The sequence below is a fragment of the Dipodomys ordii genome, unplaced genomic scaffold (genome assembly GCF_000151885.1).
Source record: "Dipodomys ordii isolate 6190 unplaced genomic scaffold, Dord_2.0 Scaffold33, whole genome shotgun sequence".
NCBI classification, from domain to species: domain Eukaryota; kingdom Metazoa; phylum Chordata; class Mammalia; order Rodentia; family Heteromyidae; genus Dipodomys; species Dipodomys ordii.
This window is the reverse complement of record NW_012267249.1, coordinates 1,711,868-1,727,863: the sequence shown is the minus strand read 5'-3', so window position 1 is coordinate 1,727,863 and position 15,996 is coordinate 1,711,868. Positions and strand designations below refer to the sequence as shown.

Below are 15,996 nucleotides of genomic sequence, written 5' to 3'. Positions count from 1 at the left end.
AGAAAGAAAGAAAGAAAGAAAGAAAGAAAGAAAGAAAGAAAGAAAGAAAGAAAGAAAGAAAGAAAGAAAGAAAGAAAGAAAGGAAAGAAGGAAGGAAGGAAGGAAGGAAGGAAGGAAGGAAGGAAGGAAAAAATGCTGAGAGAAGCTACTCAGGAGGCTGAGATCTGAGTATCTCAGTTCAAAGCCAGCCTGGGTAGGAAATTCCATGAAACTCTTATCTCCAATAAATTACTCAGAAAATGCCAGAAGTGATGCTGTGGCTCAATGGTAGAGCACTAACCGTGAACACAAAGAGGCTCAGGAACAGTGCCCAGGCCCTGAGTTCAAGCCCCTGGACCAGAAAAAAAAAAATCTGAGAAAGAGCAAAAGGCCTGGTATACACACACACATACAAAACAAATCCAAACAAAAAGAACTCCACAAAACTAAGTTAAAGTAGCTCTTAAACTTAACACTTCAAACAGGATAGTCAGAGGAAGGTACATATTGGTATAGAAACCTAGAAAGAAGGGTTCATACTAGGAATTAAAAGAAAAAGACTACTGTTGCTGTTTCATACCTGTAGTTTCTTGAACACATTGAGGGTTCAAGGCTGGCTCCCCTTCAATTTTCATGAGGTCACAAGCAACTTTTTGGAGCTTTTCTACAGGTACTTGGTGCTCAGCCAGTTCCTCCTGTAACTGCTGCTTGTACACACACAGACAGACAGACAGACAGACAGACAGACAGACACACACACACACACACACACACACACACACACACACAAAGACAAAATAACCAAAGGTAATTGCAGGAATCTAGAATATAATTCTCAGTTTACCCAGGGCCAGAGACATTAGAATAGTGTTTAGGAATCAGATCTTGCCCCAAACATCCCCAAACAGCCTTTAATTTTGCAAGTATTTGATTTGGCTGGGGGTGGGGGTGGGGGGCTGTATTCTAAGCCATGTAATACAAGCTCAAACACTGCCCATGTTCAGATTTACCTTTGTTGTTGTAAGTTGCTGCTGCAGAATTCCAGGGTCAGAGGCAATGGTATCTGAAAGAAGCTGATCTACTTTGGCCTTACAAGTCTGTATCCAGGCTTGCAATATGTCAGCACTGCTCTGGAATTGCTGATACTGACCTAATAGCATGTTCAGGTGAGAGCCCAATCGTGTACACTATGCAAATAGAGAAAGGGAAACACATCTGGTAAGGTCAGGCCAAAGAGTACTGTTCTGTTACAGAGAACTCACTGTAACATTACATAAAGGTACTGTGCTTGGGACCCTGGACAGATAGGTGGCAATTACCTACAAAAAGGCCCCCTTTTGTTCCTTATTACTCATCTTTCCTTGGTAAATACCCAGAAATACTTAAAAGAGTTGCATGATATGCTGCCAAAGAAGTATATATCAGGTTGTAGGCAAAGGTAAAGATTGAGGGATCTCTTTGAAAGGATTACAGATGTTGGGAAATTTGCTAGATTCCTAAACTGCTTGGATTAGGAGAAAATAAGGGTTCCTTCCAGAGTTTCTGTCAAGAACTAAGGACTGCAGTTAGCTTAGATTTACTTGTGTTGCATCTCTTGGATGCTGGTTAAGATACAGGAAGGTGAGCAACTTATACATCTGTGATCAGACATAAGATCATGGGACTATAGAATGTATAGAATGCATTTTTTTTTGCATAGTTCTTCAAAAACCTTCTACCTGTGGTCAACATATAGCTCATACACTTTGTCCTGTCTGGGGTTCATTTTCTGGGTCTCACCACAGTTGTATGAGGGCTGCCACGATCACTTTCCCAGTGCCTTCTAGGATCTACCCTTACCTTTGAGTGGAGAGCAGTGTATCTTTCTGTTGCATCCTTCAACTTCTCTTTTACTAAGTTTCTGGTTGTGGATGGCTCTTTGCTTTCTTCAAAGTTGTTTTCTGTGTCCAGGACTTTCTGTCCTGAGATAGTCACAAATCTCAAGTCCCCTTTGTGAGAAATGACATCTTCTGAGAAGCTTCCCTGACGCTTTAGCAGAGAGGGTAGGGCTTCAGGGCCATTGACTCCTTTATGCATATTTTCTAGCTCTTTCTCAGACCGTTCCAGCCAGCTTTCAAATTCAGTGTAGTCCTGTAGGAACTTCTGCAGCTCATCTCGGAGAGTCTGTACCTGCTTTAATTCCACCTCAGACTGGGCCAGGGAAGATGCATATTGTTCCTTAAGCTCTCCTAGCTTCTCTTGCAGCATTTGCCGCTCCTCAGGAGTGAGATTGTGGCCCTGCTGGTCTAGGAAGGCCTGAGCTGACTGGGTGGCCACAATGAAATTTTGTTGTTGGGACAGCAATTCTTGGTGACGAGCCTGGTGAGTAACCCCCCCACAAAAAAAGGGACAACCAATAAGAAAACAAATATTTTCCAGGTGGAGTGGTCTCTATCTCTACTTCAACCCTTATTGTCAATGGGGAAATACATATCACAGCCAGATACCCTCATAACCTTTATCTCTATGCTACTGCAGGCAGACAATACCCATATTAAAAATGGCATACATGAATATGAAAATGAGGTTATATGTCCTAACTAAAGTCATGAAGATAGTTAAGGTTAAGAAATGTGATTTAAACCAACTAGTAACTATGTCTACATCTACAAGAATCTATAATAGCCAACTAAAATCTTCTACAATAATAGAGTAACCGGTAAGTTGTCTATATGACAATGCAAACAGAACAAATATTCTGGATAATATAGGCACTTTGTATGTTTATCTATAAGACAAAGACCTTTTCTCTGTTGCAAAGGATAGTCATGTGATTGTTTTCTTCTTAAATATGTTCTACCTAAGTCTAATAAAAGACAGTGGAAGTTCATTCAGTGGTCTTATTTATACTTTTATGCAACTACCAGAGAAGAACTACAAATCTACTTTCCTTCAGTTAGTTTCAGCATGTACCAATAGCCTAGTCTAAACTTTTTTTTTTTTTTTTTTGGGTCCAGTCATGGGGCCAGAACTCTGGGCCTGGGCGCTGTCCCTTAGCCTTCAGCTCAAGGCTAGCACTCTACCACTTGAGCCACAGCGCCACTTCTGGCTTTTTTCTTTTTGCTTATGTGGTGCTGAGGAATCGAACCCAGGGCCTTGAGCATGCAAGGCAAGTGCTCTACCACTGAGCCACCTTCCCAGCCCTAGTCTAAAGTTTTTATGTCATCTTAGGAAAGCTACAGTAACTAACAGATCCTGTTCAAATAGCCAGTAGGGAGCAGTACCACATCTTTGCCTGTAGGTGATCAGGTGTCCCCAATCTCATCCTCCAACCTACCCACTGACATTAAGGCAGTACCCTTCCTGAGATAAAATGCTGCTTGCTTAGGGTGAGTGCAGCTAGCAAGAAGAATCAGGAAACTCTCTGCACTGACTGTTTCAAGACTACTAGGCCTCTAGACCTAATAGTGGATCTTGTAAGGAGAAAAGTGGCATGCAAGGGGCTGAAATCCTATTAGTACAAAATAAAGCAATGCCCGAATAGGTTGTTCAACACTATTTCTGATAAGCTAAATCATCTTTGTTACAAAGGCACCACTACTAAAATATGTGATCCATATGTTTTACAGGTGTTCGAAATATATTTTTTGATTATTCAATATAAAGTGCTTGTGCAAATTAATGTCCTAGATGATTTGTTTTATTGGTTCTCTGGTTTATTTCCAATGTCTGACATATAGTAGATACTTAGTATTTGCTGAATGAATAAGTAGAGATAACTGGTGAGCAAGAATGGCTTCTGTGGCTCAGTGGTAGAGTGCTTGCCTTGCGAACATGAAGCCCTGGGTTCGATTCCTCAGTACCACATAAGCAGAAAAAGCTGGAAGTGGCGCTGTGGCTCAAATGGTACAGTGCTAGCCAGGAGCTGAAGAGCTTAGGGACAGCACTCAGGCCCAGAGTTCAGGCCCCATGACCAAAAAAAGAAAAGAAAAGAAAAAAAAAAGAATGGCTTCTGCTTTTGAGTCCACTGTCTAAAAGCCAAGTGGACAAAAATACAAGACAAAATAAGAACCACTACATATCACAGAGGGATATGTTAACTTTGGGGGAGTAAAGAACTCCTTCCTAGAAGAAATAAAATCTAAACTGAGATCTGAAGAATAAGTAAAAATTAACCAAGATCTGGGCTGTTTTTCATTTCTTACACTGGAGAGGCAAGAAAATTCCAAGAGCATGCACAAGCCCAGTAGAATGAGGGTACACAGTACAATCAGTGAACTGAAAGGGATTAATAGCTAGACTTGGGTGAAGCAATGAGGCCAGATAAGGAAGAGTAAATCCTGTGGACGGGTAGTTGTAGGGATGGTAAACCATACTAAAAACTTTGGACTGATATTGGTGATAGAAGTAATGGTCTGAACTACAATATCTCTATGGAGATGAAGCAGTGGGTATGATTTTGAAAGAGATATAAAAAGCACTGGACTTGATGACTAAACTTTCAAATCCCTCACATGAGAGTAAGAGAGAGGGCTGGGAAGGTAGCTTAGTGGTAGAGTGCTTGCCTCGCATCATGTGGCCCTGGGTTCAATTCCTCAGCACCACAAACACAGAAAAAGCCAGAAGTGGCGCTGTGGCTCAAGTGTAGAGTGCTCACCTTGAGCTGAAGAGCTCAGAGGCAATGCCCAGGCCCAGAGTTCAAGCTCCACGACCGACAAAGAGAAAGAGAGAGAGAGAGAGAGAGAGAGAGAGAGAGAAGGAGAGGGAGAGAGAGAGGGACAGAGAGAGAGAGAGAAAGGGAGATAGAATAGTTTAGGATATTATTAAATTCAGACAACTAAGTAGATATAAAGGAAGCAGAACATCTTTCAGAGCAGGGATAGGAGGTATTGGTGTATATTATGGGAGTTCTGTGTTAAGGTGGACGTACTTGTGGTTCTAGGTTGGAAATGATCAGATTGACTTATATACTGGTTTGAAGCTTAGAAGTGACAATAGAGCCACTTTTAAGAAAAATAAATAGAAGGAATATGTTAGTACAACTAGCAATTAAAATGTTTTAGGTGGATAAAGCAACCCAAAGAAAGAATATTCTAAAAGATAAGAGGAAGACTTAAGGTATACTTGGAAGTGTAATAGTATTTAAAGTTGTCAGAAGAAGGAAGGAAGATAAAGTAGTGCTGTAGAAACCAAGGAAGAAAGTAGTTTAAAAGGAATGGTCTACAGTATCAAAGCTACTAAGGCATATCAAAGACAATACAAACTGAGAAGTGCTCACTGAACTGGGGGCAAGAAGCTGTGGTAACTTGCCCTGGGCAGAAGAGATTCTTCCAGCTCAGTGAGGACAAGCTAGAATCCTCACCTTCATTGTCTCACATTGTTTATCCAGTTTCTCTGGGGCTTGGTTCATCCCCATGTAACTATCAGTGGTATCCAAGGCTCTTTTCTCCAGTTTAGCTCCAGAGAGCTGCTCTATTCCTGGAAGTCTGGTCTGTAGCTGTTCACCAGATGATTCCATGGAAGTCACCCAATCCAAGAGAGCATCAATCTTACTCTTGTTCTCTGCCAGCTCCTTTGCTGCTTTACTCTGAAAGCAAGAGGTAGTCCAGTGAGAAAGCCTTAGATACTCAAATATAAAACCACAGGTTACAATTTCTGCAGGGTCCTTCAAAGAAAACTAAATAAAGTTTTTTTTTATGGAAAAAAAATGCTGGCAGTGTGGCTCAAATGGTAGAGTGCTTACCAAGCAAGCAGGAAGTTCTGAATTCAACACCTAGGGCCACCAAAAAAGATTTTTTTTCTCCAAATTTATACTAAAAATTACTTTCTAAACGTTTTTGCTGAGCACCAGCAAAATATATAATCTAGCTACTCAGGAGGCTGATATCTAAGGATCGTGGTTCAAAGCCAGCCCAGACAATCAGATTATGAAAGATTCTTATTTCCAATTAAATCAGAAAAAAGCTAGAAGTAGAGGTACAACTCAAATGGTGGAGCATCAGCTATGTGAAAAAAGTTGGACCAGAGAAGGGCCTGGTGTGTGCACTAGCACACACACAAATATAAACATATATATATATATATATATATATATATATACACACATATATATATATACACATATATATATGTATGTATGTATGTATATATATGTATATATATACATATGAAATAAATACAAACCACAGGTTAAGCAAAGCATTGGGTCATACTAAAGAAAAAGTGATGCTCTAATTTTAGTTATAAACAGTCTTTCCAAATAACAAAAATAATTTTTTAAAAGAACTATTATCTATTATTAATTTCTTTGAACAATCTCTAGAGTTTATTTATAGTTCACTGTTTACAAGGAGAAAAAAAAGACAAATCTCAGTTTTTAAAGCAATCAATGGTCCTGCTGCCCAACAAGATTTCACAGAATTCTTTCTAGCTGTATAAAAGTGACACATTGGTTTGGTAGACTCAGAACATGGTCACATTCAATTATCTGGCTACTATTTGGAAAAGCAGACCTCTAGTTCTTATCTCAGCCGAACAAAACAGTTCTTAAACTTCCAAGTATGTTAATTAATTGAATAGGATATATCAAATTATACATCATCTTATGTTGCAGAACTCATCTTTAGGCAACTTAGTTCTCTCTTTCATCTTCTCTGACACTCTCATTACCATCAGACCCCAAGATTGAACAAAGGATTTGATTCAATCTGCTAGTGCTGAATGGGGGCAGAAAATCATTCAAGACTTGACTTTCTCTTTGGTTTCTCTAGGTGCCATGATTTACTTCATTAACTATATCAAGGCTGCCTGGAAATAGTCTGTGACCTATCACTAGTCTGGATTCAAGAGAGAAGTATACCATTTCTTTTTCCTCCTAGGGTAATACCCTACCTAAGTTCTTTCAAGTAGTTAAGTTCTGAGTGTACAGATAGCTTTTTATTTTATTGTATTTTTTATTTTTTTGCCAACCCTCAGCCTTGTAAAATGTACTTCTTAGCAACTATTCCTCACCTGAAGTCATTCTGGGTATTTCTTATAAAAGCAAAGGTTGCTCTTGAATCAGTTATTTTTTTTCCCTCATTCTATGCTTTCTATAAGGAAGTTTCCCCTTATTTTTGTGTAACTGAAGTTTTCATTTAGTAAACCACCAAGTATCATAGCCATTTGGTTACCTTTTCAGTCTCCTGCTGTAAAGCTGAGCTCACTGCTTCCTGCACTTCCTTTTGAGCCATTTGGGTTCGTTCCTGGAGAGCTTTATATTGCTCCTTAGCCTGATGAAGTTTTTCTTGAAGAGCTGTCAGCTCTGAGGGACTCAGTTTGGTTTGGTTTTCTTCTAGGAATCCTTCAATATCTTTGACAACAGTAGTAAATGAGGTGGCACGGTTCTGAATGTTGTCCTGTAAATCCTGAACACAAGAAAACAAGTTTAACAGTTCTTAGTATTTCCACATCCTCGAATACTATAGGATGGAATGGCTAGGATGACATTTCTGTATTTAGTTCTTGACTTATAATTTACCTAAGTTTTACCTCTAAACTAGCGCAATGAAAAATTTAAAATATTTTACTTTCTCAGCAAATACTTGGTGGGAAAAAAAGGAAACTTCCCATAATCTAGCTACTCAGGAGGTTGATATCTAAGGATCATGGTTCAAAGCCAGCTCAGACAATCAGATTATAAAAGGCTCTTATTTCCAATTAAATCAGAAAAAAGCTGGAAGTGGAGGTATGACTCCAGTGGTGGCGTATCACCTATGTGAAATAAGTTGAACCAGAGTGAGGAATATATATTGATATACTGAATAGTGGAGATTTTTATTCAGCAGCAAATTACCTGCTAAGAGGTTATTCTTTCCATAAAGAGGAATTGACAGCACGTTCTAGCAAAGTCAAAGCCCATTGGTCTTTTATATAGTAGTCCACAGGCTACTGCTCTACCACTTTGAGCCACAGACCATTTCCCATTTTTGGGTAGTTAATCAGAGATAAGAATCCCAAGGACTTCTGTTTCCCCAGGCTGGCTTCAAACTGCGATCCTCAGATCTCACCCTCATGAGAAGCTAGGAAGATTACAGGCAAGAGCTACCAGTGCCTAGCCCCAGTTTTTTGTGTTTTTTTTGGTTGGTTGTGAGGCCTGAACTCTGGGCCTATGTGCTCTTCCTCAGCTCTTTAGCTCAAGGCTAGCACTCTACTACTTGAGCCACAGTGCCACTTGCGGCTTTTTCTGCTTATATGTTGCTGAGAGAATCAAACCCGGGGCCTCATGCATGCAAGGTAAGCACTCTACCACTGAGTCACCTTCCCAGCCCCATGGTTTTGTTTTTTGAGGTTTGTTTGTCATCATCAATCGTAGTCCAAAAACATTAAACAGAAAATTCCAGAGATAAACAATTCCTAAAGTTTAAAATTATGCATGATTCCAAAAAACATTGTTCAGCTGGGACCATGAATCATTAGTTTGTTCACAATATCCATGCTGTATATACTACCAATCAGTCACTTCCTGGATGCCCAAATTATCAGACCATCTATTGTATCATAGTGCTTGTACTCGAGGAATCCTTATTTCACATAATGTCCCTAAAGCACAAGCATATTGATACTCTTTATTATTCTAGTTATTATGTTGTATTTTATTATTAGTTATGGTTATCTATCTCTTACTATGTCCAATTTATAAACTAAACTTTATCATAGGTGTGTATGTACTGGGAAAACATAGTATATAGGGTTTGCTACTATATGCTCCAGGCATCCATCTATCTACCCTTTCCTCTGTACTCTTTTGGTTATTTTTTTCCTTAACGTGGCCTACAACAAGCAGTATGAGAAAAGCTTTTCCCCATCTCTCCAGCTTCACTTTTTTGTTAATCTTTCTCTTACTCTTTGTGGTCCAACTGAATTAGCTTAGTTCTTGAATATATTATGCTCAATCCTATCCCAGCCTCCAAACTCATGCATAAACCTCTGCCTCGTATGGTTTTTTCCTCTTACCACATCATGCACTAACCCCTATAAAAGCATATCGTTCACTTCTCAATTTAAGTGATTCTTTTTTTTTTTTGGTTGGTCATGGGGCTTGAATTCTGGGCTTGGGCGCTGTCCCTGAGCTCTCCAGCTCAAGGCAAGTGCTCTATCACTTGAGCCACAGCACTACTTCTGGTTTATTGGAGATAAGAGTCTCACAGACTTTCCTGCCCAAGCTGGCTTTGAACCATGATCCTCAGATCTCAGCTTCCTGAGCAGCTAGGATTACAGGTGTGAGCCATTGGTGCCTGGCTTAAGTGATACTTCAAGTAACCTTTTCTGATACCCTAGACTAGACTGTCTCTGGTCTATGTTTTCATATGACTTTACATTTAAAGATGTAATGGCTAATAATTAGATGCTTGTTCTAGAGCTAATCTGTCTGTCTTCCCTACCAAACTAAACTTCATGAGGGAAGGGGTAATAACTGTTTTTCATGATTTGGACATTAAGCACTGGTATACAGAAAGCCTTTATAAACATGTTTTGAAGAATGAAGAACTAGTTTAACTCATACTGACCTTCAAGTCACTTTGGTTCTTCTGCAAAGCAGAGAGATCCTGTGGGGAGGCTCTGCCCCGGTGGCTCACCAGTGCTTTTTCTGCCTGTCCTACCCAGCTGCAAAGGTCCTCCAGTTTCTGATGACAGGTATTTTGTTGTTTCTGCAGAGTCTAATTAAAATGCAAAGGAATCAAAAGACAATTAATAACTCTCATTTTACAAATATGTGTAATTCCCTGAAATGTAAAACAGGATTTTGTGTCAAAGAGAAAAAAGCAATGGAAAACTAGAAGAGGAAAAGGCACAGAAATCATATTCAGGAAGCTCCCCTTATTTGGGCAGTCTGGCCATTTAGCTCTGTGGTTGGGATGATATCAGGGTAACTTTTGGGGATGGAGTGCCCCTGGCTAGATTTGAATTTGGGAGCTCTTTTGTCAGATGTCCATTACTACCTTTGGAATCTAATACTATCTTTGATCATGGTGATAAACATCAGAATCAGCCATTCTGACAAATTTCTCTAGAACTAAAGAATTTGCTAAATACTAAGCCAAAACATGAAAAGGTAGTAGGAGAAAAAAAATCAAGGCCTTGGATAATTTATAAGCTAAGTTTATCAATAATTTGAACTGATTTTATGTACCAAATGTCCCACTACAGAGAGGTATTAGCGTGATTACACACCAGACACATAGCTTGGTTTGGCTATTTGGAGAAACTGCCCAAGAATAGAAACTTGGTTTAGCTTCTTGAATATCTACACTGTTATCACAGGAAAAGTTAGGCTTATGGAGAGAGAGGGAATATGTTTCTGTGCCTGATCCTTTCCCCAGATCTCATACGGCTGAAGCACCTAATTGAGCAATTAAGCATGATGTGTTCTCCTGACCATCCTTCTAAAACCACTTTCTACCAGTTAGTGCTTTCTGATGGCATTTTAGTCACCTGCACTTACAAACAGGTGCTCACATTGGCCCTCTCTCCCCCTTTTTAGGACAAATAGAAGGGCACTTGAAGAGAACTCCTAAGAGTTCTTCAGCTGTAAAACAGGATCTTCATGGGTTAGGATAGGTGCAGACTGAATCTGAAAAAAGCAAAGCAAACAAGTTATCACATAGACATACACACACATTCAGAGCAAATAGAGAGAAACAGAGTATTTCTGACAACAAGGTTAATAAACATTTGTGGAATTACTATTGTACTCATGGAAAATGGTAACATACAGTTCTATCATCTGCTGAAAACTCAGGGACCTACCCTGGATCTAGGCTGGGTCTTAAGGTGGTTCAGACCAATCTACTTCATTCGTTACCCACAGGCTATCCCATGCTATTTAAATTACTAAGTAAGGGAAACTGGGCTCGGTGATGCCTGCTTATAATCTTAGCACTTGGAAGGGGATTAGTGAGTTTGAGGCTAGGTTTGGTTACATAGCAAGACACTGTCTCAAGTAGAAAATTACTAAGTGAGGATATTGCACATGTTCAATGGTGCAATTAAAAGGTAATCTAAACCATTTCATTAAGATTTGACTTTGTGGGCTGGGAAGGTGGCTCGGTGGTAGAGTGCTTGCCTTGTATGCATAAGGCCCTGGGTTCAATTCCTCAGCACCACATAAGCAGAAAAAGCCAGAAGTGGCTCTGTGGCTGGAGTGGTAGAGTGCTAGCCTTGAGCTGAAGAGCTGAGGGACACTGCCCAGGCCCAGAGTTCAGGCCCCAAGACCGGAAAAAAAAAGAAAAGATTTGATTTTGCTTAAACCACATTTGAAACTATAAATAAGCAGTAATGGGACTTATGGCCCTGAGTAATCTTTCTTTCCTTTTTCCTTCCTCCCCACCCCCCGCCCCCCCATCCTGGGGCTTGAACTCTAGACCTGAGCACTGTCTCTTAGCTTCTGGGCTCAAGGCTAGCGTTCTACCACTAAACCACAGCTCCACTTGCAGCTTTTTGTGTTAACTGGAGGTAAGAATCTCACAGAATTTTCTGCCCAAGCTGGCTTAGAACCGAGATTCTCAGATTTCAGCCTCCTGAGTACCTAGGATTACCAGCACCTGGCTTCTAATTTCTTTTAAGTCTGACCCCAAAGCTCAATTATACTTTGTATAATGTTTAATAAAAGGAGCTCTTGATATTTTCTGGTGACAACTAGCAAATTCTATTATCATCTTGCTGTATGTCAACTTACTATTCCAACAGCAGAAATAAGATAAACATCATTCAAGGTATTTAAAGGCTATGTTGTTAATATTAATACAATGATATTGCCTTTGAATTTTTTAAGAACAGACTTGTGATGAGTGATGGCTAGATTTTTATTTTTTTTAAATTTATTTTAATTTACTTTATTTATTATTATTATTTTATTTATTTTTTTGCTAGTCCTGGGGCTTGAACTCTGGGCCTGGGCACTGTCCTTGAGCTCTTTTGCTCAAGGGTAGTACTCTACCAGTTGAGCCACAGCGTCACTTCTGGCTTTTTCTGTGATTAATTGGAGATAAGAGTCTCGTGGGTTTTCTGCCTTGGGTGGCTTTGAAGCAAAATCCTCAGATTTCAGCCTCCTGAGTAGCTAGAATTACAGGCATGAGCCACTGGCACCTGGCTAATAAATTCTTTTAGTATTTTTTTTTTCTTGTCGGTGGTGGGGCTTGAACTCAGGGCCTGGGCATTGTCCCTGAGCTCTTTTGCTCAAGGCCAATACTCTACCACTTTGAGCCACAGATCCAATTTCTAGATTAAAAAAAAATTATCATATCTGATTTCAGAAACTGATTTTAGTGCTGGGCACTACTGTGTGAAAAGAAGAACTAGAAAATTATAATAATTTTAAATTTAAAAGTAGTCTAAAGCTTGTCAAGGGATCTTATTACAAATTATTTGAAAAGTCTCAGCATAAAACTGATTTCTAGAATCATTCTTCTGAAGCTCATAGTATATAGATGTTTTCTCAGCTCTCAAAAAGAATACTGAGGAAGAAAATAATATGAAGAAAGGGCAATGAGACAGTGAACAGTAGCATTTCACTAAGCTGAATACACTTGCACATGCAATCACATTAACACATATATATTCCCTCACATGCACACAAAACAAAAACATGGCAAGAAAAACAGAACAGCTGCCAAAACCACAATGGCCCAAGTGACATGAAATTTCGAAACTGGATCCAGATTCCTGGATACATGAATGGATGGTGGCCAGAAACCCCCCAAAATAGAGGACATTTCAAAAGACAAACTGAGCCCAGTTGCTGGTTCAGTCTGACCTTAACCTGGGATTCCTGCTTCGTTTGTTGAACATGAGCCTGTAATGCATCTATTTGAGCTGCTATCCGTTCCACGAGGTCCTGGAAGGACCTCTGCAGTTCATTCAGGAGCCTCAGTATTTGTCGATTCTGCTGAGGGGACAAGTCCTGTGCATGCTCAGAGATAAAGAATTGGATATCAAAAGCAAGAGTATCCAACTGAGATTTCTTTTCTTCCACAGACTGCTTCATATTCTGAAACAAATAGGGAAAAAGAGACAAAAACAAAAAGAGAAATAAATCTTCTATTTCTCTATCCATTAACAATTTATTGGTTAGAATCGAGGAGAGGTTAATGTTCTTTCCTTCTTTCCTTCCCCCCCCTTCAATTGTGAGGCTTGAACTCAGGACCTGGGCACTCTCCCTTAGCTTTTTCACTCAAGGCTAGCTCTACCACTTGAACCATAACTCCACTTCCAGCTTTTTTTTTTTAGTAGTTAACTGGAGATAAAAGTCTCATGGAGGGCTGGGAAGGTAGCTCAGTGGTACAGCAATTGCCTTGCATGCATGAGGCCCTGGGTTCGATTCCTCAGCACCACATAAGCAAAAAGAAAAAAGCCAGAAGAGGCGCTGTGGCTCAAGAGGTAGAGTGCTAGCCTTGAGCTGAAGAGCTGAGGGACAGTGCCCAGGCCCAGAGTTCAGGCCCCACGACTGGACCCAAAAAACAAACCAAAAAAAAAAAAAAAAGCCTCATGGACTTTCCTGCCTGGGCTGGCTTTGAACTGTGATCCTCACATTCAGCCTCCTGAGTAGCTAGGATTATAGGTATGAGCCACCAGCACTGGGCCCTTTTTGTTGTTGTTGTTGCATTGCGACCCAGGGTCTTGCACATGTGAGGCAACTGCTATACCACTAAGCTACACTCTCAACTCAAAAAACACACACAAAAAAACAAGTGAAACATCCTTGGTATGAATGGAGTGGGTTACCTCATAGTGTTGGAGAGAGTGATTCAAGCTGATGACATCTGTTTTGTTGTCATATTCTTTGCTGTTTAGAATAAGATTTGCATTGCCAACCCAGGTTCTTAGATCTTGAAGCTTTTCTTCTAGCTGCATATGTTGACTTAACACTGTAGTCTGAAAAATAAACTGCAAGTCAGATTATAAAACTCTGGAGGCCTGCCGAAGCTTTGCGAGCCTTTATGAGTTAAAAGAAGATGCTACCTTTTTGACTTCCATGGCATTCTGGAGGTGGAATAGTCTGGAATTCCAATGGTCACTTACAGAGCTGAGAGACTTTTGAAGACTCTTGGCATCTTTCTCCAGAGCCTTCAACAACTGAGCAGGGACTTCTTGGGGCTGGCTGTTGATAATCTGATCCACACACTCCAATTCCTGACTCACCAAGTTGGACAGATCCTTTAACTCCTTGTCTAACACCTGGGAAAATAAACTGGTGGTAATGCCAAACTAAAGACAAGCAAACTTGCTATCAGGGAATCTGCTATGAACATACATATCTTCACTCACTTCATGTGATAGGATATAGGGCTTAGAAAATGTTTTTATGTACATTCATTCTTTTTTTTTTTTTGGGTCCGGTCGTGGGGCCTGAACTCTGGGCCTGGGCGCTGTCCCTCAGCTCTTCAGCTCAAGGCTAGTGCTCTACCACGTCAGCCACAGCGCCACTTCCGGCTTTTTTCTTTTTGCTTATGTGGTGCTGGGGAATCGAACCCAGGGCCTCGTGCATGCCAGGCAAGTGCTCTACCACTGAGCCACCTCCCCAGCCCCCATTCATTCTTATTATATAACCCAGGTCCAACTCAGAGCCTCCTGCAGCACCCTGTTAGGGGCTGAGATTACAAGATATGCCATTATGCCTGGCTGAGTTTATGTGTGTTTTCCTGATGTCTTACTGGAGTTTGGGAAAAATAATAGAGATGAACTTACATCCAATTTATTCAGTATTTCTTACTAACCAATCACTACCTTGAACTTACCTTGTGCATACAAGGAGATGTAGTCTAGAAGATGTTTTCTGCAAAGGCTAGCTTTGGATATAATCATGATTCTCCAGATCTCAGCTTCCCAAGTACTAGGATTATAGGCATGAGCCATTAATGCCTAGACTCTTTTTTTTTTTTTTTGGGTCCGGGTGGGGCCTGAACTCTGGGCGCTGTCCCTCAGCTCTTCAGCTCAAGGCTAGCACTCTACCACTTGAGCCACAGTGCCACTTCCGGCTTTTTTCTTTTTGCTTATGTGGTGCTGAGGAATCGAACCCAGGGCTTCAGGCGTGCAAGGCAAGCACTCTACCACTGAGCCACCTTCCCAGCCCTTGCCTAGACTCTTTTAAGCCTTGAAATCTTCTGGGAAAATAAAGCTAGCTATCTTGAAGCCATCAAACTCACTGAAGTCTCTGGGAACCTACCTTGGCCCGACACAGCAGATTCTGTAGTTCTGTCAGATTAAGTTCCAAAGGCTGAATCTGTTTAGTCCTCATTTCAATGTCCCGTAACAGAGACAGATAAGATACCAGTTTCTCATCATGTTCTAAACAGAGTTGCCGGTTAAGCACATTCTGTGGAGCAAAAAAAGAAAACCATTCGCTTCTGTAATTTTTCTTTAGATAGGCTTTTTTTTGGGGGTCCAGAGCCACCTTCCCAGCCCCCCCTTTTTTGGGGGGGTCCAGTCGTGGGGCCTGAACTCTGGGCCTGGGCGCTGTCCCTGAGCTCTTTTGCTCAAGGGTAGTACTCTACCAGTTGAGCCACAGTGCCACTTCCGGCTGTTTTTCTTTTTGCTTATGTGGTGCTGGGGAATCGAACCCAGGGCCTCGTGCATGCCAGGCAAGTGCTCTACCACTGAGCCACCTTCCCAGCCCCTAGATAGGCTTTTAAAGCAGGCAAGGTTTCTTGTTGGATAAACAGAAATGAGAAATTTTTCCTAAACTAGGACAGAATACAATAAAACGTTATTAGATCATTTCAATATGACAAGTGATTTTATTTCCTCAGAGAACAGAAGGTTGTAAATATCAATGAATAAATATTACTCTAGGAACATTTCCAAAGGTTACTCTGATTTCAAGTAGCATCATTTCAGAATTTCAAATTAGTTCCAATGTTAGTTTCTAATGTAAACCTCCTAGGCTGGAGATGTACAACAGTGAAAGAGTGCTTGCCTACCAAGCCCAGGGTTCCTTCTCCAGCACCATAAAACAGCAAGGCAAAATAAAACTTGCAAATTCCAGAAAGGCATTCAGATTTC

The 15,996-nt window shown here is 40.6% G+C and overlaps 1 protein-coding gene across 5 annotated transcripts in view; it reads right to left on the bottom strand.

The window, feature by feature from the left end:
* Positions 1-15,996, bottom strand: part of Macf1 (microtubule-actin crosslinking factor 1) — a 167,687-nt gene that overhangs the window by 123,162 nt on the left and 28,529 nt on the right. For 4 of the 5 annotated variants that reach the window (XM_013016840.1, XM_013016845.1, XM_013016842.1 and 1 more), the window contains exons 15-24: positions 15,161-15,310; positions 13,957-14,172; positions 13,720-13,869; positions 12,752-12,985; positions 9,507-9,656; positions 7,131-7,364; positions 5,321-5,545; positions 1,819-2,337; positions 990-1,166; positions 560-683 (exon numbers count right to left, since the gene is read on the bottom strand). In XM_013016840.1, coding sequence (XP_012872294.1) covers positions 560-683; positions 990-1,166; positions 1,819-2,337; positions 5,321-5,545; positions 7,131-7,364; positions 9,507-9,656; positions 12,752-12,985; positions 13,720-13,869; positions 13,957-14,172; positions 15,161-15,310 — 2,179 coding nt within the window. The remainder of the gene's footprint in view (positions 1-559; positions 684-989; positions 1,167-1,818; positions 2,338-5,320; positions 5,546-7,130; positions 7,365-9,506; positions 9,657-12,751; positions 12,986-13,719; positions 13,870-13,956; positions 14,173-15,160; positions 15,311-15,996) is intronic. The other variant, XM_013016841.1, reaches the window with a different exon arrangement.